This window comes from Molothrus aeneus, chromosome 3 (genome assembly GCF_037042795.1).
Source record: "Molothrus aeneus isolate 106 chromosome 3, BPBGC_Maene_1.0, whole genome shotgun sequence".
Taxonomy (NCBI): Eukaryota; Metazoa; Chordata; class Aves; order Passeriformes; family Icteridae; genus Molothrus; species Molothrus aeneus.
The window spans coordinates 7,546,463-7,571,936 of record NC_089648.1 but is presented as its reverse complement, the minus strand read 5'-3'; the positions used below and the strand labels follow the sequence as shown (position 1 = coordinate 7,571,936).

Genomic DNA, 25,474 nt, shown 5'->3' with positions numbered 1-25,474 from the left:
CAATTATCAAAGAACAAATGTATGAATTATTACCAAAGTCTGACAATTAAGGTATACCTGAATGAACTCAAAGGATTCAATTTTATTCAGGTCCAGGTATATTATTGATGTTAGAGTGAACTGGGGTCAGAAAAAGATTCTTGTTCAAAGAAAATATATTTTAAAGGAGAAGCAACACATACTCAGTGGCACAAACACAGATGGGATTGTCAAGGGACAAAGAGGATTAGAAGATGGGCTAAGAATATGGCCCAATAGGAAGGTATCACATCCTCTATTTTTATCAGGACAGTCTTGAGCAGTAATGGCAGTTGCTTTATGATTGCTGGTTTTCAAAGGAAATAGAGCAGGGAAGAATGTCAAAATATCTCAAAGTCCTTAGCCTTAGGTTACAAGTGAGCTAAAATGTAGCAAATTTAGCATCTATTTCTGTATTTCCTTCCCAGTTGCTTTTTTGCTCTTTCAATTCTGTGGAAAAAGGAGACCAAGAAAAGTAACAATACAAGTAATTTATGACTTACTAGCTGAGCTAACATTCAGGTACTTGCTAGAGGAAGGATACTGTCATTCCTATGGATCTCCTTAGAGTATACTAAGGATCTCCTTAGAGTATACTCCTTATTTGCATTAGCTGTTAAGGCATATCCTGTTTTAATAACCAAAAAGAGAACATTCTCACCAGCTTTTCTGCTTCTGTGTTCATCTCTCTCAATTGTTTGATGTGTTCCTTCTTGATCATAAGGATTTTCGATAACCTGGTCTAAAACAAAGGAACTATTTTTAGAAAGAATAGGTCCTTAAGCACTTTTGAAATGCCATAGAAATTCAAGATAAAAAACCATACCTGCTTCTTTCATAATTAAAATGTATTTCTCAGTTGTTGATCAAGTTAAAAATCAGAAATAAAAATTAATTAAAATTAAATGATGGAGTTTCCTGAGATTTTTAAAGTGATTCCAAGGACCCTAAATTGATGAATGCTAAAATCCATTAGCTGAAATTCCTTATAGGAAGACTAACATGATTTATGGTCAGCTAGAGGCTGAAGAACCTTCATTTTTATAGGCTGAAGGAGAGTGAAGGGTGTTATGGTCATGATACTACAATTAGTATCACTCACCTTACTGCACCTTTTTTTCCCCACAGTTCTCAGCTGTGCCCTCCACTGAGCACCAGCCCCTTTGTGCAAACTCCTGCAGTAAACCCTGGTATAGAGACTGGATCTATTGCATACAGAACAACTCTTGGCTTTCCATCCCTCTTGTAATGGGAATACACTGTGTCTCCTGCCCTGGGGACCTAGCAGGCTGAAGTGGAAACCACTGGGAGCACCTTCAACATACTCATCACTCCCAAAACTATTCATACTCCAGGGCCCTGAGAGAAATTCTAGCTTCACTACAACCAGCAACACTTTTATTACTGGAGTAAACAGAGCAAAAATTTCAGGTTTTATAAATTCCAGAGGGGTTAACTGCATCCTAGCAGTGAAACACGTGACTGGGAGAAATAGGAACTCCTAGTTCAACACACATCTGATTTATATATAATCACTTTTGCGATTTTTAAGTTCAGTCTTAATGCAGCCAGGTTGCTTGCCCCAAAAATTGTAATTAGAAAATTGTTCCAGGATCTCTTGCAGTAAATAAGGAAGTCTGTGAATTTCCATGCTAAATGCATTCTTTTTCACTTCATAGCAATTTGTTTGAAATTGCCAAACTGCCAAAGCTGGTTTTCAGCTAAATGTAGTGTTCCCTCCTTGTATTTATCCCTGTTTATTCAGAGACAATAAAAGCATCTCTTCTCCACTGTCCTTCCACCAGACTAAGCACAACCCAAGCCTTTTCAGATTCCACTCCCTTAAAGGGCTCTTCATCCCTTAAACTTTTGTGACTCTTTTTTTATCTTTTTCCATTCACTGCCATCTTTCCTGTGTGTGAGCACAGATAGCCTGTAACAGCATTCTGAATGACACACCAGGAAACTAAACCTGTAAAATGGCATCAGTACCTCTCTCTTCCTACTCCAAATATTTTGCCAGATGCATCTTATGAATGGATGGTGAGCCATGGCCAGAGGCACAGAGGCAGCACTGCATGGGTTATCAGCCTCCCAATTGCAGCTGCTCATTTCTGTCCCTGTGCTGTCCCCCAGTGACAGCACTTGCATTTCTGCTCTTTGCATTTTGCATGAAGAACCCGATCACAGAAGAGATAATGACAAAAAAACAAATTCAGAAGGGGCAAGAAAGAAAAGGTTTAAAATTGTTATTTGTGAGCTGGACTGCCTCTCTGATCTAGTTTCTACCACACCACACAAGTGTTCATGTTGCCAATAAAACACCTGTGAGGAAGAAAAGCACTGTACACCATCTGCCACTGCTGCCAAAAAGTTCCTTTTCAAGCTCTGCTGTCATCACCATCCAGCAACTGCCTAACACATTCTTCTCCTTCATGAAGTTGATGAGTCCTCAAATTAATGCAGAATATGTAATTTGCTCCCCAAATTTGCAAGGCATTTGATTCTTAACTTCTACTTTGATGTGCAGACACATGTGAGGATGCACAGCACTAGTTCTCCATTGGATGAGCTTGGATTTTCTATTATATTCATCCTACTCCAAGATATATTCCAGTGATCAGGATAATCTGATTCTAAGGATTTTCCCTGTATCTATCATGTCCACCAACTTTCTCTCATGGATGCATTTTATTACATAGACCTCCATTTTCATCTGCCAGTGAACGGTATAATTCAGTCTAGCCCTATTTGTCTTGAGAAATTCTTGCTTAACAGCTCTATTTTCAGCATAACTCATCCTGTTTAGTGTTGCAATTTATACTTCTCAATAAACTGGAAACAAATTTTTAGTACAATGCTTTTCCACACTAAAATTAATGAAGGTACAACCCAACCAGAATGTTTAGATTTTCGCTTCTGATTTCGTTTGTTAGTCATAAAATATGAGCATTTCAAAATGCAGCGTGTGATAACTTACTATGCAGTATTTTCAAAATTTTCATAAGGAGAAAACAGCCAAAAATCGAGTGCCCATTTTCAGATTGTTCCTCGTGCATTTAATTTGGGAAGATCCCTCCTTTCCCCACCTGCAGGCCCCAGGTCACTGCGGTGCCCGTGCTGCATCACCACACTCCCTCTACCGGGCATGCACCGACCCTGCCAACACCTGCTTTGTCCTACACTGCTGCCTTCCAATGGAATTCTTTACCCCAAAACAAAAAGGGAAGCAGGGAGGAAGGAAAATTAAAAAAAAAGCTGTAGCTGAACACTTGGAAAAAGGTCCTCCAAATTTAAATAGTGTCTAGGAATGTACAAATTCAATCTATCAATTCTGACCTGCCATACAGCATATGAAATATTTAAGGATACATCACATAATTAATAAAGCATGAAAGATTTAAAAAATGTATTACTCATTTATTGCTGACATTATTCTTAATATAATGTTAATTTTTGAGCCAGTCTTCTAATGCATCAGTCCACAGTCTCAGATGTCAAACTGTGACATGTAATAATAAATATAAAGATTTAGAAAAACTAAGACAGAGTAGAACAATGATTAAAATAGTTGTTACAAGTCCCAGTGTTTGCTTACAACTTCAAGTTATAGGTAAAGAGAATATCCCTAACATTTATTGGTCATTGTATGCATGTGATTTTGGATTCACTTCCTCTTCTTCCAAATTAATTTCAGATAAGGGAAATACAGGGCTGCGTTGAAACCTTATTTGAGGTGTGCACTGTATTTTCTGTTTTGTCCAAAATTCTTCCCATAAAATTGTTTCTTTGTGGTCTTATTAATAACAGCCTGGCAATAGTTTTTGGGAAAGTTTTCTTGGAATCAAATTGGATTTGACCATTTACTTCCTGAATCAACATTAAATGAGAAGAAGGGATTTGACTTTTTTTAAATACTGGTCTATCATAAAGGCTAAAAAACCATCCTGAGCAGCAACCCTTAACATAAAAATACATCTGGACTGGTGAATACAGCACAATCAATAATCAGCATTCACCAGTCTCATGTATTGCACAACATCAAATTTCAGTACCTCCTACAACTTCTAATTAAAAAATTGATTCTTACAAACAATGCTTCAAGTCCTTCAATAAATGTTTAAGCCCTGTGATTCTTTTTGTTCAAAGCATTTTGAAAATCTTCAAGCAAAAATACATATTAACGTGGTATCTTTGTAAAATGCCACCATTTGCAAGAGGCCTATACTTGTAAAGCTCAGATTTCCTTATACTGAGTAGTAACATACAGCCACACGTGACTGACAAATCACACATTTCCATATTTCAAATGCAGAAACAATATCATAAACAGATCAATTTGATGTTCTAAGTAGATGTAAAGCTCAATACATCTTAGTTACCAAGTCTCACTGATCATACTCAGTGACTCAGCTGCAGATAAAGTTTAGCTGCATAAAGACTGTATCTTTTGTGTATTTCAATTTTTCCATAATTAATCTTATGGAAAACTACATCTATTTTAAATTTTCTTAGCTAAGCTAGATGCCGTGCCACCTTTTTCAAAATCAGCTTCATACAAGTTTCCTCTAAAAAAGCTGAATAGATGATACTGTCAAACAAAATTCATTATGTTGAATGGCCCAAATGTTAGTGTGTCATGTGAGCTTCTGACACAAATTTATTCTTTTGACCAATTACACAGACTTTAAAATCTGAGAGGCTTTTATTTCTCAGTTCTTAGTATTTTAAACATGAATTATTCCAATCTCCTTTGGCATGTTCAAAACTGCTTTCCTTGTTAAAGACTTCAATCACTGATCTTAAGCTAAGCCAACATGAGCAATTACATTCCTCCATCATCCTGGAAAATGCTTCAATGTGTTTTAATATTCAGTGAACCTCAGCTTCCTAACATTACTTCTCTGTGCTCCTCTGAACTAGTACACAAAAACCTGAGAAATTATTTCATAAAGGTGAAGAAAAAAGGATTTTCTATGTAGTGTTATCTATAAAATGAATGTTTGCTTGCACAGAAATGAGTGTTGCTTTTCTTCTCCAAGAGAGTAGAACATTATATAACATAAAATATATATGATAATGCATATAGGCAAATGTTCTTTCCACAATGTAACTATATTTTAAATAAATAAAGAAATCTTAAAGTCTGCAAGTACAAATAATACTTTTTAAAAAAATAAAAATGGTAGATCTGGGAAAATAAGACACTTTTGAGGACCTCTGTGGTCTGAAAAGCAGCATATTTCAAAAGTTATAAACAAGTGAGAAAATTAAGAAAAAACAAAATAAAAAGAAATAACAAAAATGAACATCGCTTCAAAAGTTAATTTGACTATTACCATACTTGTCATAAATTAACAGAAGGTCATTGAACTGCAGAAGAATTGGCAGAATAAACACAAAAGAACAATAAACAACAAAATTAAGAGCTGCAGTTAATACTTACCACTTGAATGAGGAATTCTACTGGAAAGCCTCCTAGTGTTTCACTATCTGTGCCTGAAATTTTGTTTTTCCATGAAGATTGTCCTAATAAAGGATCACTGTCCTATAAAGGATAAAGATCTAAATGAATACCTTCTTTTCACAGGGTTTTGCTAAAATTTTGATCATGCTAAATAACCTCAGAAAACTAATCTCAAAAACTTTTTAAGGTAACAGCTTCAAGTATCCAAAAACCACTTTGGTGATGAACAGCACTTGAAGACAGTAACTCACAGTGATTGGAGACTGGAGTGAAGGAGTGTAGGGCAATCGGGGAGGAGTCATGAAGAAGCGCGAAGGCCGCTGTTTCTGTCCGAAGGCAGCGATTGGCATGGTTTCATGGGGCTCATTGCTCTGCCACACAGGGACAGGGACAGGGAAAGGGAGGATATACTTCAGTGTCTGATTAATTTTTACTCTTTTGGAACACCTAATTAATTTATTTCTGGGATCTGGACTAGCCATGCCTATTCACACCCCAACCCAACGGCAGGAAAAGATGAATGTTTAGCTGTTGGTCTAGGAGTTTTTTCAAAGTTTTATCACATCAAATAAAAGCTGCATGAACATTTCCAAAAATGCCATTGGCAGGCAAATCACAACAGGAACTCAGCAGAGGATCCAAACTCAGACCATGACAGCATGTCCCTGATTTTTTAAGATTTTTTAAGATTTCCTAAGCCTTCTGATGTTTACATTCTTGTAACGAACTTTCTCACACACTTTCTGTAAATAACTCATTGTTTTGCATTCTTTTATGGAGGAGGAGAAATTCAATAGACTGTTGGTTTGTCCAGTGTCATTGGAGAGGTGGCATTTTTGTCCTCCAATCCACTGTCACTTTTGGAAATCTATAAATGTTGGAGTCAGAAAAGAAACTTCCCCTTTTTTTGCCTTGAATACAGCAGTGTCTGCATGTCGTGTTATTTCGTGTCCTATAGTGACAATGACAGAGATTAGAAGAATTATGTAGATCCAACACCACACAAGATACAAAAAAAGTGAGGTCCTCCAGAAATCTGGCAGCCTAGGCTGAACTGCCTGGCAGGAACAAAGCCTAGGAGCTGGGAGATAATCTCCAATTGTTTGACCAAAATAATATCCTCCCAGGTAGCTTCATTAGCACAAGAAATTCCAAAATCAAGTTCAATCAACTCAAAATACTTGTTTACAACTCCCACAGGCCTTTCCTGACTTTGGCAAATCACAAAGGCCCAGAGTTTTCTTGAACATTTTCTGCAAATCCTGGCAGGATCTCATTGCAGAATTCTCTTTGGGATCTTATACCACTCATTTTATTTCTTCATATTGAACTCAGGCTATTGTAACAGCCTAAAATAGCTGGTCTAGTAAATTATTCCACCCTGAGCCATTTTGCTTTAATCATAGAGGGTTATCCTGTTCTGTAAAACCATAAACAGTAAAATTGTATTATCCTGGAATTTCCCATGCATCTGTTATGCCTGTTTCTACTTTATGACAATACCACCTGGGTGTAATTTCTTATTTTTGATTAAAGCATATTATTGTAGATTTTTAAAATTTCGTTTTCTTATTACAGCTACTTTTAGAATGCATCATGAATACTTACAAGAACTTCATAATCTGGGACTGTGTGTGTTCCAAGACCTGCCCTGTCAAAAGTCACTCTGTAGGTGGCATTAAGAGTGTCTACAGCATCTATTTGTCCAGTGAACAGACCATCGTGGACACCTCGCAAACGGGCTGAAAAAAACAACAGGAGAACCAAGAAACCAAACATTACAATGCTATGATACAAATAACAAAACCAGATTTATTACATCTTTTGCAAGTAATTCTTTATATGTATACTTTAAGGCCATATATTAAATGGAAAAAAAAACCAAAAAACCAGCAAACCCAGAAAAAAAGTATGTAATAGAAATATTACCAAATTTGTGAGAAAACTTAAGTTTGAAGGTTAAATATTTCCCAAATCTAATCCTTAGCACTACACTTATGTCTAAGAAACTCCCACTGTTTCATACCCTGTACCTTCTGACAGACAGATTTTGCAGGCAGAAGTCAATTTCCAGATGATTTTGCACAGCACTTCTCTCTGAAGCCCTCCTCTGATGACTGCATATTTAGCAAAATAAAGTGTGGAAGGCAGGTCCTTCCACAGTGGAAGGATACAGGTCTAGGAGAGTGAGGAGAGGCAGTGTGGTGCACATCTGCTCTTCAGAAAGAGCTAAGGGCAGTGGTGTTCAACACAAAAAATGCAATGAACAGTCATGGCTTGAATAGGAGATGCTGAAGTGAAAAGCACCTGGACCAAATTCAGACAGGAGGGAGGAATTCAAATTTTCATAAAACTAGGCAAAACCTGTGGAATGTTTTCAATAACATTCCTTCCTCAGTTATGTGGAAGGTTTTTTAGCAAGGCAATGTCATGTTCAGCATACACATCCAACTACACTGCAATACCAATTGTATATCTGTTTCAAAACAGGTAGTTTTCTATTTATGGAAAAATAAAGTTCCAGTTTATATTAGGTCAGATTTGAAACTCAGACAACACTCAGAATTTTAAAATTAAGCATCTCTCTCTCTCCAAAATGTGATAGACTAGACATGTAAGAAATCCTACAATTTGAACATCAGAAATAATAAGTCATACTAAGTTTGCAGCTCAAAACCTTATCAGTATTTTAAAAATACCACCTAATCTTCACAAGCACCTTCTCAGTGAACTAACAAAAACATACAATTTTGATGTTTTACATTTATTATAATTATGTGCACTAAGTGGATTATGACTTACTAAAATCTTTACAAAATACACTTGGTTGCTTATTTTGTTTGTTTTTAAGGAATTACCTGTAACTTTTGTTCCTATTACAAGTGGTAATGGAATTTCTTCTGGAAGATCTTTGAACTGTGAAAGATCTGCAACTTTCCGCTGCTGCAAAAGTCTGATTTTCTGTCGTTTCTGTTTTAATGCTGACCTCTCTTCCTCAAAGAATGCAGAGGAACACCTGTAATTTCATTAGATAAAATATATATTATACTTAAATTAATCACTCAAAACATATATGTGAAGGCACATCAAATAAATAGGCGCAGTTTAAAAAATCACTGTGAGAAAATGAAAAAGCTTGGGATGATGTGTTCAAGAGAAAAAAAAATCTTGTTTAATGCACTTAGACAAGCTTACTCCTCAGAATTCTCACCCTTAAAATAAGAGTCTATTTTAAAATAATACTCAGGAATAGTAGCTGTTGTAGTGGTATGTCTAAAGAGCACAACTTTTTAGGATTTTTTCTGCTTATAAGGATCCATGTAGGGTCACAACAAAGCTAAAGGTGGCCCCAGTCTGCTCTGGATGCCAGTTCAATGCACTGAGGAGGGTGTCCTGTGAGTGCCCTGGCTGCCAGCACTCACTGACACACAGGAGATCCCTTTCACATCTGCTCATTAGCTCAGTTAAGCTGAGTATGACAGGGCACCAGACTCAGCACATAAAAGGGCCCTTCTCTGTCTCATCTCCTTGCACCTGTGCAAAGCACAGCTCAGCCCCAAAATCTCTGATGAACTGTTCTGAGATTTATCATAGTAAAAGTTTATTTGATCTTGGGTTACTGTGTAAAAATCAGATCATCTGTAGTAGTTCCCTTCCCCATTTTTGGGGTAGGGCTGTTTTTAAAATGCAATCTAAAAGATGGAAAGCTCACTCCTAAAGTGCTTACTTTGTATTAATTTTCATTTCTAACCTACTGAATAGGCAAGATTCATGAGGGAGATAAGCAAAAAGACATTAAGGACTCAATCTTATCTTTCATTCCTTACCAAAAAACGTTTCTTCATTCTCATGTCAATGAAAGAAGTAATTTTAAAAAGGTGCACAAATGTTATTTTAAGTCTGCCTGACTGCAGAAAGTTATTTAACAAATAATTTGCCACCATTGTTAATTGCTTTACTGCAGTCAAATGCAGATTAAACATTTTCTGTGGAACTCATACAGTTAAATATTGATTACTGATCAATAAATTCTATTTTATCAAGTTATTTTAGAAGACATTGTCAACTCTGCTGATGGCTCCCTCTACTACACTACAAATTATTTTCTGACTTAAATCCCTTCAAGATATTCCTCAGTCATCTCCAACTTTGCACTACTAAGAAGTCAGCTCCTTTTTCCAAATCTGCTTCTACTACTCTCCTATTATATGCTGAAACAAACATTCTTAGGTTTTCTTCTGTACACCCCTCACTGGGAGAGTTCCACAAAGCCCTTTCACTCTTCTCCACGATTTCTCTTCCTGGCATTGTGCACAAGACGACTGTGAGCACCAAAGGGCCAGGATGCTGAGACCATTTTGTTTCACACTGACCAGCATTTTCACACTCTATATGTACACATCACTTGCCTTTTATCTTATACATGTTTTCTAAGTTATATGGGGCACAGGCCACCTGTTTTCTCCCAGTGTTAGCACAATGAGATCCTAGTCCTAAGCAAGACATGGGAGAAAAACATAAGCAAGAATGAACTGCAGCTGTGAGGTACTTTTGTCATCTAATGCAGAAATGCAGTGCGCTGAAGGCTGCCATATGAGGCTTTCCAACCACTATCAGTACAAAAATCACCACTTTGTATAGTCCAGTTTTTGTATAGCCTAGAAATTCTGTTGTAGACTGAGGCTGTAGGTGTGTGTCCCACTCACCAGTTTAGCACTGAAGAGCAGAATGTGTTTACCTGGAACTATTGTACTGTTCCAGTGGTCCTCTTAGGAAATTAAAATATCTGGAAAGGGATGTGGCAGACATAGAGAGGGATAGTGGTTGGGAAACTTAGGAAGAGTGTATTTGGATATTCTCATTTATTGATGCTATCAACTTCATATTTACTACTGTGGGGGGAACAGGTGTGAAATAATGCTTGCAGTGGGCTGTGGATATCAAGCTGCAAAATGCAGGTCAGAGCTTTTCAAGTCCATTGAGGAGAAGAATGGCTAACCACGGTGAGACAACAAAACAGGCAAAAAAGAAAAAAAGCAATACAGACTTTGTATTAATCCCTCTAATAATGTCCAGGGTCTTGCACTAGGAACAGCAAATATCACCTGATGTTTTTTGACTTGTGGTCTTAGAAATACAAATTCAAATGCTGATATACTAATCCTTGACCTTGGAAGGTCCCTACAACAGCAATACTGTTTTACTGATAGCTCAGATGGTCTTAAAAAGTCTCTGTCCCAAATGATGTAACTATGGATGTAGAAAGTATTTGCAATATATTTCTGGCTTCTGTTAAAGGAAACCTCCAACCCAGCATTCCCCAAATGCATTTAATAAAGGTTATCTTCATGCCATCCTATGAAAAAATGAAGATTAAAACTATGGTACAGATCAAAATTGAAAACTCATTAGTTTTCTGTACAGACTTCTTAAGAGGTTGAACATTCTTCTCAGTTTTTACCTTGATTGTGAGAATTTGAACTAACAGGAATCACCACCATCATGTAGTGGCAGGGCAAGCAGATCTAAGCTCAATTCATCTCCACTGCTATTTTACAAGCCAAATTAAGTTTACACAGAGTACACAAAACTAACTATTACCTCTTCCTTTTCCTGGAGCATATCTTTCCCCACAGTCTACAGGAATCTTACAAGCTTTGCAGGCTCTCATGAAGAATACTGCTGTGCCAATCAAACACACTGTTGATGTGTGATAGGACATTTAAGGTAGCAGCAGACATAAGAAAATACTACAATATATTTACACAAAACAAAAAAAAAATGACAACCATGTGCATAACCATCACAGAGACACTATTATCCCCTGCCATCAACACTGTGGCTGCAAAATGTCTTAATTATTTATTTTTAGTCCCTTATGGGGAGATATCAGTGTTGACATGGTATACAGCTTGGCTCCCTATGATGAGGACAGAGAAAAGAAATTTTTAACAGAATGGTAAAATAAAAAAATCTTTGCTCTAGAGGTAGATTAAAATCATCTTGAAAAAGCATTTAAATGATTTAGAATAATTCAAAGTATTTTAAAACTAAGGCCAAAGAACACTCTTGACATCTTGAAAGACAATACCATAATTTAAAAAAAATACTGGTATAGAAATAAAAAGCAAACAGGAATGCTTATTTTATGTTGCTGTAAAGCAGTAACTCAAAGTTTGCATTAACAAACAATCAGACTCTTCATGCAGTCAAATGCTTCTACTTCAGAATTCAGATAAAACAATTTCCTACCTATTTAGACCTTTGGTTCCTTTGGCATGAGTCTCTCTTTTTTAAAAAATAACTCTATGATAGCTGAACAAAAAAAACCCAAATCAAACCCAAAACCACTCTCCCCATGGCTTAAAAAATAAAAGCAAAAAACCAACCCAAAGAACCCCTGAAAAACAAAAGGAAATTTGCAGCCCACCAGGTTGGATGGGGTTTTGCAATCTGATGTAGGCAAGGTTCCTGCCCAGGGCATCCTCTGACCCCAGCCCCTGCTGGAACCAGACAATCTTTAAGGTCCCTTCCAACCCAAACCATCCACCAGACTGCTGAATGAGGCAAGCTGATCTTTTAGAGAGGTAACACTTTTGGCAAAAGTCAAAAGAGAAATTGATGACTTAGCCTCCACCATTTCTCTCTCAGTAGGAAGCAGGACAACAAAGGAATGAAAAGCAAAGTTAAGCTCAAATTACAGGAACATCTTTCCTAGAGGAGCTATTTTCAAACTGGTTCTGCTGCCTTCCCTTGACTGACAATTTTTACTTCTGTTGTTTGCAGGTACAGAAGATGAAATGGTCTCCATCATGCAAAATACAACCTGACTCAGTGATCTATGAAGAAATATATCCAGTGAATATATTCAGAAATATATTCCAAATCTTCCATAAGAAGAAATTGATTCAGTGCCTTAGTGTTTGCATTTACAGAAATAAAAGGCTGATTAATTTATGAAACACGACTTATACAATGATAGGATGGTCAAATTTGGAAGGACCTCTGGAGGTTATCTACTCCAAGCCCTCCAGCACAATGACCTCCAGGAGGCTTCCCAGAACCACATCCAGAAGGCCTTGGAGTACATCTTAGGATGGAGATTCTACCACCTCACCTGTGCCTGTTCTCTCTTTTCCTGTCTCCAGATAATGCTGGAAGAAAACCCTGGCCCTGTCTTCTCTATACCTTCCCTTCAAATATTTATGTACAAAATGAGATCCTCCCTTTAGCCTTCTCTAGGCTAAATTGTGTAGGTTTTGTGAAAAGGCTGAGCTTAATCAGAGGGTTTAAGAATTAAAAATTCTAAAATAGAAAAAACCCTATGTCCTTCATTAAATTCTAGCTTTTTCTCTACAATGGACAATACTTTATGGGTGACTTCATTTCTTCTCTGTCTTGATAGCCACTCTAAGAAAAGCTGAGGATCTATAAAATGGTTTAAAAAATAATAAAATAAATGAAGTGAAAATGTACACTCTTTTCCCCCAAGAAGAGCTGGTTATAGACAGAAGAAAAAACCTCAGTGAAAAATTGGCCAGCTCTTCCATGGCAGGAAGCACGGCAGTATAGAAGATACAATAACAACTTTAACACATCAGTTAAAGCTTGGACATTTAATTATCTGGAGTGGGAAGAGAACATTTCAAGCATAGGCTCATGAAAACTACATGGACATATGCATTTAAGGAATAGGGTGTGTGAGGGAGAGAGGTGCTCAAAGAACACCTCAATACAATGAGTTTTACTCCTCTGAAGATATTGTTTTGTTCTATTATTTGAATGCAAATTTTTTTAAAAGGAATAATTTTAGTAACATCAAAATTACATGTAAGTAATAGCTGAAAGAAAAGAAAGAAATATTACCTCCGTGGTTTTCCCATTAATCGCCTGATTTTCCCCCATTCTACTCTTGTCAATTTTCTGGTTTTCAAAGTTGGAAAAGATTCTTTCAGGCATATACAGAAATCATTATCTCCTTCAAATAGTGGCCTGTTGAAACATAATTGTAGTCCTGTGTTAACCACACTAAGTAAACTTTTGTCACAAGATTCCAAAAAACATCCATCATCAGAAACACATTAAAAATATTAATATAAATTAGTCACATGAACAAGACACTTCTATTCAAAGAACAATTTTAATTCAGAAAAAACAAAATCAGAAAGTTTCCAGGACTATTGTTCTTTGACTCTTCTTACCACTGACATTTAAAAATGCTCCTTTCTTAGGTTCTACAGAGAAATACACATAATTCATCCTGCTCTATAATGGATAAAAAGGCACCAAATGAAACTTCAGCAGAGTCAGCTCAGTGTCATGAGGATACTGCAACACACTGAAGGAAACCAGAGAGTGAAATATTGAGAATAAAGGGAAGGACAATATGGTACTGAGAATCAGACAGACAGTACCTTTTTTCATCAATTCATTCAATTGTAACTCAGGTTCTCAACAGAAGTTTCCAAAATACAGGAAATTGAACCAACTCATCATTCTCTACAGCTGTACAGGTGAGACTTCTATTGTATCACCCCATGAGTCCATGGTGAAGCACAGGATCAGTGTGAGAGAAGTGACAGTTCAGAGAACAGACCTGCACAACTGAGGAATTTCTCTCTGATGCTATGACCCACCTCTATCTCTGCTTTATGACTGCCTTTTTTCTTTGTAGTACCACATCCTTCCTAGGCTGAGGAGACAAGGGAGCAGCAGCAGATATGCCCATCTAATAGAAAGTTAATCATAAAAGACTCTGTGCAACTGAAATAGATCCCTCCTGGCAAGAACAAAAGGAGAACTGCATCCTAGAGAAAGCTGCTTTTCTCCACTCTGTGCAGGGCACTGGGGTTTGGAGGGGAATGTACCCCAGCACAGAACAAAGAGGACCTTGGAAGCAACACTGCTTTCAACGGAGTGTCTGGGGTGGCAGGAGAGAGGAAAGGTGCACAGATATAAGGAAACCCAGGCAAGAATAGAACAGAATAGTTTTGCAGTAGGAGGATCTGCAGCTGCAGCACAAAGTGAAAAGGAAAACAAAAAGAATGAGCAATGAGGCTCAGGAAACAGACACAGAAGGGTATACAACAGTATCATTTTATCCATATTTACTGTTGCTAACATAAGATATCTATATAAAGAATAGCTACTTAGCTTGGGGGTTTGTTTTTTTTTTTTCTTTTTTGAAAAAGATAATCTATATTTGATTATTCTTACTAACTCTTGTCCTTAAGCAGGCAAACTCTAAATTCAGAGCATCCACAAGATTGGAAGCTCTGGAAAATGGTGGAAGCAAATCACAGGTGCATCTGCTTCTGAGGGCCTGTGATCACTGTGGTAGTAAATAGCACTTCAGAAGTCTCTGGAGACCCAAAATCAATGGGACTTCACAGAAAACAGTCCACTGCAGTAGTATATAGAGAATTCAACTGAATCAGCTTCAATAATCTAATAACCACAGATGACAGTTGTAGAAATAAAAATATTTCAAAAACTTACAGCAGACATGGCATTTTATCTGATTATTTCAATTTTGGATGCAATAATTTGATTAAAATATTCAGAGATTCGTACAGTGAGCCATATTTTGTCAGGTGACAGCTCTATGATTTAAACTTTTTTAAGCTTCTCATTAAGCCTGGATCATATCACTCCCAAAAAGATGTATCAGTTTTCCTTCCAAAGATATGCAGTCTCTTAGTAAACTATGTTATAATATCTTAATATCTTATGAGCATTACAAGCTGTATTTGATTTGCAAGTAAAGGTTTTGGCAGAGGGGGGGGTTTGGCAGAGGTAGCTTCTTTGAGAAGCTGCTGGAAGCTTCTCCCATATCCCACAGAACCAACACCAGCTGGTTTCAAGGCGGACCCACCCTTGGCCAAGGCTGAACCCACCAGCAATGGTGGTTGTGCCTATGAAATAATGCAGTTAGGAAGGGGAAAAAACCCTGTGCCACTGCAGCAGGACAGAGCTGCAGGAGTATCTGAGAGAAACAGCTCTGCAGCCACCCAGCCAAGGTCAAGGAAGGAGATGCTCCAGGCATCAGAGCACAGATTGCTCTGCAGACCAGGGTGAAGCAACTGTGTCCCTACAGCCCATGGAGGGCCCCATGTTGGAGCAGGTGGATGCCCAAAGGAGGGTGTGGCAGAAAAATTTTTCAGCAGAAAGATTATGTAAAAAGTAGAAAACTAAGGAGAAATAGAACAATGGTCTGTGCATTAACACTTGTCTAGAATAACTCCCTAAGCTGCAGAAAAGTATGTCTAGCAAGATACTAGGAAGTTTTAAACTTAATAATGGAGCTCTGTGCATTGTGTTTTAAGGCTTACAAGCAGGTATTGTATTTGAAATAAGCAAGCATTGTTTTAACCAAAGGTACCTGTGCTTATAGTGGTTGGATAGAACTACTGTCAATGTGCTTTTGCTTTGTGTGATTGGTCAAAAAACTTATAAAGTAAGTTGTAACATTAAGTTCTTTGCTGCCTGGGATGTGAGCTGCTGGCATCTTCCCATTGTCATACCCATGTAAAGAGACTGATGCTGGAAAATAAAACAGCTCAAGGCACGTTCCCAGCAGCCCCATCCCGTTTGTGATTTGTACACAGCCCCTGGTTGGTGATATTATCCTACTTTGATTTGATTGGCAATAAATTAAACTAATTTCCCGAAGTTGAGACTGTTTTGCCCATGACAATAAGTGGTGTGGTCTCTCCCTGTGCTCATCTCATCCTTTGACCCTTTTGTCACATTTTCTCTCCTGTGTCCAACTGAGGAGTGACAGAGCAGCTTTGATGAGCACCTGGTCTAGCCAAGGAGAACCCACCACACCTGCACACATGGGTAACTATCAAAGTGGATTTCAGAATTACCTGCTAAACTCAAATTCTAGTCTGCTGATAGACCTACAGCTTCGTAGACAATTCTTCAAGAATAAACTAAAAGTTCTTGGTCTGTTGCAAAAATCATTATTAAAAATGTCACATATTAAAATTACTCCTAGAAATAAGCAGGGTTGGGGTTATTAATTTCTTTCATGTCATTGGGGAAGAAGCATGAAAAGACTAGTTCTTTCAAAGGAATTAAATCCTAGAGATGATGAATGTAAAGCTAACTAAAACGGACGTGAAATTTTTCCACATCTGATGAATATATGCCAAAATGTTTTTCTGTTGCTATGACTGCCTTCTCAGTTAAAGAAAAAAAAAAGCTACAGCAATTGTGATCAAAATAGGAAGGAAAAACAGTAATTATTTTGTTTGTACATTCTGGAAAATAATGCTTAACTCTGAAGCCATTCTTTAGAATGTTAAATACTTGTGTTGCATCCATTAGTCAAACAGTGTAGATTTTAATATTCCATTGATCAATAATGTTTTTTACATTTTAGAAATGAAATTATTTATTTTAAACAATTCACACCATTGTGACAGTGGCATTAAGAGAACAAGTGCCAAAAACTCTGAGGCACAAACTGCAGAAACAGTCCAGGAAATACATTATAAGATCCAAGCAAGATGCTGATATCTGGACAAGAGTTGAACAATCACAGCCTGAAGTTCTGTTAGTGATCACAATAAAAACAGGATGATGGGAAAAAAATATTTAATACCAACATTTACACCTTTTAGGAAAGCAGCACTTTATGAAGAAGCAGTGTCCTTCCTATCTCCTCTGTATAGCACTGATGTAAGGGTTTAGAAAAGTCTAAGTGTTCTGATATCTTTGTGTTTCAGATGCTAAAAGCATTATGAATATAATCTGGTATCTGGTACAGGCAGAGGTGATAAAAAGAAAATTACATCCATGAAGGCAGGCTTTCTATAGAAGACTTTCTAAAGTTGGTAGTTGCAAAGAACCAAGAGCACATACATTGCTCATTAGAAAAAACACCCACCACCACCACCAAACAAAATAGCTTTCCATAACTAGTAATTTAAGAATAAATTGGAGTATCTAACCAATATATGGAACCATGCAGCTGAATTTTAGAAAATTACATGTTTCTACACTAATAAGAGATAATTATATAAACCAAACATACTTATCTATATTTGAATAGAACCATTCATATATGCACCACTTGTGAGCTTTGGGCAGCTTGAGCAGGTTCCGAAGCCGTAAACCAATCTTCTGTGACACCTTCTTTTCTGGTGTGGACATTGTTGTACTAAACTTCTATGCAGTGAAAAAAAACCACCAAACAGTTAAATAGAATCTAATATTTTTCAGTTCTCAAATAAACCAGATTTTCCTGATAAAAGTCTGCACATGTTGTTTCATAGAAATGTTCTTCTTGCAGATCTATAACAACCCTTACTGCATTATACCAGCAATGCAATCAAACAGAACAGACAGCAAATTTTAACAGGATCAATACCATTATCTCCATACAAAGCTCTTCTAACAGGAACATTTTCCAGCACTGAAAACTACATTATTAGTAACAACAGCATGGCACCAAAATAGATTTGGACTTCAACACTCTAATGCCTCACCGACAGTCTCAGGTGAGCATAACTGGTGTTGCAGCTCAGATGACAGCAACAGCACCTGCCTGATTTGCACTAGGACTTCTACTCTTGCTCACCCTTCTTTAAGCTGAGGATGAATGTAGGACAGGAATGTAACACAGGCAAAGCCTTGAGCAGAGTGTCTGCTTAGAAAACTGCAAGTGAAACGAGCAATCAAGTTTTAACTACATTTAAAAGCTATTTGATAAATCATGGAAAAGACACTGTCTTAGATTGCTTGCATAATAGAGAGACCCATGCTTAAACAAATCCATAAAAAAAAATCTGTAATTTTGTTCTAAGGATGGCTGTCTTAGCTGAGAGAAAGAACAACTTTTCTGCAAAAAATAACAGCTTTTTGAGACTATAGGCTTAACAGGGTCCCCATGCCATTATCAACTGTTATCCTTCCCCAAACATTCAAAGTATTTTGGACTTTATAAATAGGCAATAATAATAGGATAAAGCATAAGGTAGGCACCTTGTTGGCTGCTGCTGGCCTAGATACAAGCCCCTTTCTCCCACTGCAACTCCAGGAAACAAAGCCTGGTGGGACAGCAAGATCTGTGATCTGTGAACTGCAGTCCCTGCAGCAAATATTTATCTGGCAATCATTGGACCTCCAGAATCAGACATTTAAGGAAAAAAAACTGGGTTTAGAACATTACCAAGTCTTTCTACTCTTAAGAAATCATGGTAATGAAGAGAAATGTCATGGTTCTAACCTCTGGCAGAACAGACCCAGCTAAATTGTGAGTGCCAAGCTTTTCACATCAGACACTGCACAGCTCAGAAGGCAAATCAGAGCAGAACTCAAACAGTACTTTTACAGTGAGGTAAATTCAGCCTCAGAAGGTGATGGCACAGAGAAGTGACAAAGGCACTACAGAGCCAACTCACTGAGACTAAGAGATGCTCCCCTTTCTATCATAACAAATAAAGGCTGACAAATGACAGCTGCTTTTTTTGTGCTATATCAAGGAGTGGACAAACAAGAGGATGGAAAAACAAGTTCTTTGAACTGGGAACTTTAGCATTACAGGATCAAGAAGGTAAAGCTGGCCATGAACACAGTTAGGTTACAAATCTAGAGCAAGTCCCTAACTTGTTGGGATACGTTAAATTCTATAGCAGCCTTCTCAGTTACATAATCAGTGCAAAAAACCAGGCAGTTTTAAACTGAATCTGAATAAAAAAATTTATGCTGACTACAGGAGATGGTTGTTTGCAGGAGCATGATGGGCCCTGAGTCTGGAATCCTTTCTAGCTCTGTGTGTTCGTGCTCAAGATCACAAAGAACAGGTACTCCCATAAACAAAACCAGTGGTAAGAAAGAAAAATGTTCATCTGTTTTGAATTGTGGCTTACTTCTAACAACAGTTTTCCTCATAAGAAGATTCATAAACAGAAAATACATCTTGAAAAACAAATATATTCAATTTTCAACTAGAACAGATAGGCTTGTTCCCCTTTTTGGTAAAAATATCTCCATACATGTATGTAGGTACCTGTGGAACCATTGCAACCTTCTGATTTCTTTTGGGGGACCTTGTGTTTATTTGTCTATCATCTTCCTCACTGAAGAGTCGACTCCGTTTTGAATTTCTGAAGGGCTGTAGGGAACAAAATTCAGAATTACAAGCAAGAAATCTGATTTCTCTGTTCATGCAGAGAATTCACAGTGAGAGAAATGAAATACCTCTTGTCTTATCACCTGTTGGTTTTCAGGCACACAGTACACAATAAATAGTGCCTCCTATCACTCAGAAATCTAAGCACTGAGAGAAGAAGGAGCTCAAGATTCCAGGCTTTTCCAGTGCTAACTATAACCATTACTACACTGCTGGCCCAGTTTCACAGAAGTATTTAGAGCCTAACTCCCACTTGTTTCCATTAGAGTTAGGTGTCTAAACACTTGTGTATCTTAGCTTGCCTTGGTTATAAGTAGTACATCTGTTAAAATCTGTTTTGAATTTTGGATTAAAAAAAAGGTTTATTCAAACACTGTATTTGTTTTGTATGTTCTCAGCTACATAGAATTTTAGCAAGAATTTTCTAATAAAGTGATGTGTTTGCTGGTTTTTTAACTCATTGAAAGTATCTGCATAGCAAAATGCTAGGAAGATTGAGTCTGAAGAAACTACATCTTGAATAAATTATGTGATAATCTCAGAAAAAAGAATTTAGAATTCATGCTAAGTGAAATTTACTGTGTACTGCTATAGCTCAGAAAGAATTAGAAGGCTGACTGAAAACAAGAAATGATTGTAATTGCAAATGTATCATGAAAAAAACTCATTTAGTTATTCCTCAATATCTGACCCTATGACAAAAAACTCCTGATTTCACTGAGGACAAAAGAGCAACCTGAGAGAGGCTGTTAGCACTGAGGGAAGCAGCTTTCCTTTTCCTGCCATGAAGGTTCTGTGGCCCAGAGACAAAATAAATCAACACAGTTAAATAAAACTTTATAAAGTGCAAATGCTTGTAAATGAAGACATTTAATGCATTTGTGAGTGGTTGACTGCTTGAAAAGAGATATTTTCTATTAAATTATTCAGTGGTAGCTAAAAATCTGTCTGTCCCATGCCATGTGAACATGGGGCTTTCCCAGGAAATGTGCCTCTCTTACTCTAAATTAGATGTATTTTATAAAAAGAACTATATAAGTGTATTTCAGTAACAGAAGTGCTCTGTGTGTGATAAACACCTAACCACATGCAGCACACAGAAGAAAACATTAATTCCTGATAGACAGTACAAACCAGGAAAGACACACTGGACAGAGGAACTGTATATTGACAAGGCAATCAAATCATCATGAGCTAGACCAAGAAAATTGTTTACAACCCTCAACAGAAAGTGCCAAACTCTACTGCAAAGAACTACCTAAAATGAGAAGTGTGTTTCATCACTCTGGACTGTCTGTGCCTCACACCAGAGTGAAATAACAAGTGTTGCAAAGAGGTATCATCCACAGGGGCTAAATAGGTCAGGCATTTTTGGAAAGACTTTTCAGCCAACAGTAAAACACGTCTTCAAAACTTTCAGTATTCAATAAACTCAAACTATTCCATGACATCTTAGCAATAGGGGTCACTGCCACTGCTCTGATCTTCCCCGCAGCTTTCTACAGAACACTGAGCTACTCTCCAAGTTTGACTCTGTTTTTAGCACTCACAGCCACCATACCTAAAGACTGACAAGGTTTTTATACAGATATTACAGTCAGTCACTTTGGGTCTTTAGCACATGTGATCTTCTAAGTTCCCAGTAAAGCCTGTTTCTGTGAGATGATGGGCACTCCTGGGAAGCAGCTGAAAACTGTGACATGAACTGCAGGAACTAAGGGTCTTCACAAAGTTCTGGTCTCTGTCTGGAACTGCATTTTGTAGACCTTATGTTCTCTAGCATAAACACACAGCAGCATGTGTGTATATATGCATCTGTATGAATCCTACCAAAATAAATACCAGGGACAAGATCACAGGACAAGGAACAAACAGTGAAGCAAAAACAAACCACAAGGCTGAAATGGCCAACCCAAACACCAGACATCCCCCTGGAAGCTGCAGGTTCATTTCATATCCCCACCCCAAGGTTGTTCTTTAATGTAAGGCCTCCTAGGAAAGTTCTCAGAATACACAAATTTCTCTGACAGTCCTTTACTTTTATTAAAATCTGCCCCCCAGAAGGCACAATGATGGAAGTGCATTATGATATCTTCCCTTCCTTTATGCTTCAGTTCTCAGCCATAATTAGAAGTGAGATATTTCATGAGATACAAAAATAGTTGATCAGAACTGGTGATTCCTGAGCTCAAGGTGGTAGATACAGTACAAGTACTTCACATAGCACTTACTTTTCAAAAAAAACAGAGAGGAAATTATTTTGACCTATCTGAATGAGGTCAGCAATTTAATGTGTTTGATTATTCATTTTAAATATATGTTTTCATCTCTTATGCAAACTGTGCAAAGTGCTTGTGAAGGATACAGTTTCACCTTTGGACATTACAAAACTATAAATCTCAGCCTTTTTTTTGTGATCCTTACATTTGACTCCCTCTGTGGTACTTGACTAATCCTGAAGTTTTTTACTGTTTCTTACCATTTCCACTGCAGAACCAGCATTCTTGCTTTTCCAAATGTGTGTTTTTTGCAAAGAATTGTATTTTTCATTCCAGGAACTGGATAAACTTCCCTCTGTTGTGAAGAAAGTACATCATTAATATATATATACACACATACATATATATATACACATATATATGTATGTATCAATGTGTATGTTTTAACATAACTACTGTCCAAAACCCAGTATAACATCATCAACTACTAAAATATTTACTTACAACATCTTTGAATTCAGTAACAGACAGATTTTAGATTTCAGTATTTTTATTAAATAATCTTAACATTAATTTTAAAAAACTGAAGGAGATTTTCATTACAAGGAGGAACATAAATAAGTATTTTTTTATTTATGACAACATTTAGGTTTCTTGAAGCCTCCTTTGCTGGAATCAGTTACTTCCACTGTCAGGTTGACACAAATCAACAGTTGAACTGTGGCTGCACCTGAAACCTGGACAAAGCAAAGCTCTACAAGACACAGACACCTTCTAGTTCTAGAAAATTATTAAGTGAGTGTATGTCAACAAGTAAATAAACTTTTATTGCAACAGATCTGCATTAGTGACAGCATATTCAACAGACCATGCCTCCTTCTTTGTGTAACAAAACCCTTGTAATACATAAAGAAGCTTTAATTATTGGGCAAACTAGAAGTATTCAAAAATTGTATGAATGTTCATGAAGATAATTTCAAAGAAAAAAATAAAAGTGGCAGGTCTTTGATTTAACACACAACTTGCTGACAGAGAACATCATAAAATTGTGAAATGCCTTCCAAATGTAAATTGTGTCACATGTACAGGTCCCACTAAGAATCCTCCCTGTATCTCCTGCTCAAGAGATGAAAGATTACCCCAATCTTCCCATCAAACTTGATGTCTAGGCAGTACTTTTGAAGAAAAAAACACATTTCAGGAATTTCACGCAGAAGAGCAGTGTCTAAATACACCACAATATATGTAGTTTCAACTGCCAAGGATTATTATTATTCTATAGAACTACAAATACCTACAATAAACCCCACCATATTTCAACAAAAAAGCCTGTGATTTTCTTGAACTTTCTGAAGACAGAAACTAAATACACCTGAAAGTCAGATTGGGTACAAGTAAATAACATATTCATTTCTTACCTTTCAAGCTCACAAGTGCTTTTGCTGAAGAACCTGCAATATAGCAAAAAGTCCACATAAATCACAAGGTATTTCAAACTCTACAACCTATATAGAGTCTACTCATTCTTAATTAATTCTCAGGCAGAAAGTGGAGTTTAATATTAAAATCTTTCACAGCTGAATGAGCAAACCCAGCACACCTTCCATGGCACTAGGCATAGAATTATACATTTATTACCAATAAATCCTGAAAGCATATTCACATTTTGGTTTTTTCCTTTAGTTTCATGCCTACAAAACAACTTTAGATGTTAAACACTTGGGTTTAACACAGCAAATTCTCAACAGGCTCTATGTCCAAACTACATTCTCCCATGTGGCTGCTTGTTTGATGCAGTTGCAAATGTATTTTACAACTGATAAGAAAACTAAAGAACACTTCTAGTTTTTTGGGTTTTTTTTAATGATTTCTACCAGTTCAAAATTCTTCAGTGCCCAAGATTTCCAGGAAAGGAGTAGTTCATGCTCAAAAGGAAGAAGATGGATAGCTAGTTGCCCCCTGGTGGTACCTCTTTGCTCAGAAAAGCAGCAGATTCAGATCTTAAATGCAGACAGCATTGTTACATTGCTCCAACTGTTCCAACAGTGTAAAAAACACATGAAAATTTCACTGCTCCCCTTCAACTGCATCTGTAGAACCTCTGCAATGCCCCTGGCCAGGAAAAACACAACTGGGCCTCACTACAGTGGGCCTTCATGCTCAGAAATGTTCCAATGTCTAAGAATGAGCTGTCTGAAGCAATTGCATTAGCACAGGGGAAGATATTTCTGCATGACAATGCCTCCCCAGATTCAGCTTTTCTCTCAAATCAATTTTATCTTTCCAGTTATGTTCCTGTGTGACAATCACTTCTCCCCGTCACTTTCTCTGCTCTTTGCTACATCTTCTCTTCAAAACTGCTGCTCCAAGAACTTTCTGACTCCAAAGCTCCAGAAATTCCTTGCAGCTGCCATTTATCTAGCTCCTAACCTCACTAACCTCACAGATACTTGCCTCTAAAAGAATACATTCCATGGAGTATCACAGAGAATGCAGGTGCAGCAACAGCAAAAAAAACCCCTTAACTCCTTATGTTTTCATTGTAGCATTTTGTTTGCTGCCATCTTACTATGCCATCTGTTAAAAAACAAAATTTCAATACAAAAAAGAAAGGAAAAGGAAATAAAGTTTCTATTTATTTTTCCTCAAAAGCTTAAAAAAAAAGAGTTTAAGATATGAAACAGAACTAGCTTGGACTCACTGAGGGTTCAGAGAGCTTCCACCCCAGTATCTCCCAAGCTACTGAAATCTACAACAGCAACCACCACATCTGGGATTACATGTCAGAACCACGGTGACACAGCTGGGCTGCACTGTCACACCTCCTGCACATTTCTTTTCTGATGTATCACCTTTGTTGGGTTGGAGCCCTATCAGTGACTGGTACAGGAACACAATTCTGTGATGATCTGAGTCACAGGGAGTTCAGCTTTTGAAACAAAGCTATATGTTCAGGGTATCACAATGTTATTTTTTTTATGCTAAAAATCCAATACCACACGCTATGCTTTCATAAATCCATGGGTAGTCTGCTATCAACCAAGAATGAACAGGTAACATTAAACATGTGAAAGGTAACATTAAGAACAGTGAAGAATTACTGTGTCCCAAATTTACATAAGGGATGGTGGGAAATGTGTGTAAGGATAAGTACACACAGCTTAAGACCACATCCCTGGGGATGGGCACACAGGAGCAGGATCATCAGGACTGGCAAATGGAGGAGATGCTGCTTTTGCAGAGCAGATCACTCCCCTGAGAGAGCTCAGGCATTTCATCTGAACACACAAGCATTTTCTTTTTTTTTCCTCACTATCTTGTTGATATGAATCAAGTTCAGTGAATCCAGTCCAGAGTGAGTGTGAACACTGTTAGCATGGAACACAAAGACTCAGCAAGAGGCAGCAAAGCTTCATCTGGAGTGGTGCCAATCTCACAGCTGAAGTGCCTGAGATGCTTTGCTAACCATGGGATGCTTCACCTGTGAGGATGATGATGGGCCAGCAGAAGGTTACTGTGCTACTTCCTAGCTTCACAAGATTAGCACTCCAAAACAGCATTAGTTGCCAAGGAGTTTTCCACATGGGATAGTTAATCTCCCATAAATACATGTTAGAAGAGGGCTGC

The 25,474-nt window shown here is 37.4% G+C and overlaps 1 protein-coding gene across 1 annotated transcript in view; it reads right to left on the bottom strand.

Moving 5' to 3' along the window:
- LIN9 (lin-9 DREAM MuvB core complex component) overlaps window positions 1-25,474 on the bottom strand; it is a 40,836-nt gene that overhangs the window by 7,075 nt on the left and 8,287 nt on the right. Inside the window, exons 2-11 of the mRNA XM_066547773.1 lie at window positions 23,266-23,298; window positions 22,108-22,202; window positions 19,506-19,610; window positions 17,529-17,662; window positions 13,352-13,477; window positions 8,344-8,501; window positions 7,094-7,227; window positions 5,737-5,856; window positions 5,465-5,566; window positions 680-760 (exon numbers count right to left, since the gene is read on the bottom strand). Of these exons, the coding sequence (XP_066403870.1) occupies window positions 680-760; window positions 5,465-5,566; window positions 5,737-5,856; window positions 7,094-7,227; window positions 8,344-8,501; window positions 13,352-13,477; window positions 17,529-17,662; window positions 19,506-19,610; window positions 22,108-22,202; window positions 23,266-23,298 (1,088 nt within the window). The remainder of the gene's footprint in view (window positions 1-679; window positions 761-5,464; window positions 5,567-5,736; window positions 5,857-7,093; window positions 7,228-8,343; window positions 8,502-13,351; window positions 13,478-17,528; window positions 17,663-19,505; window positions 19,611-22,107; window positions 22,203-23,265; window positions 23,299-25,474) is intronic.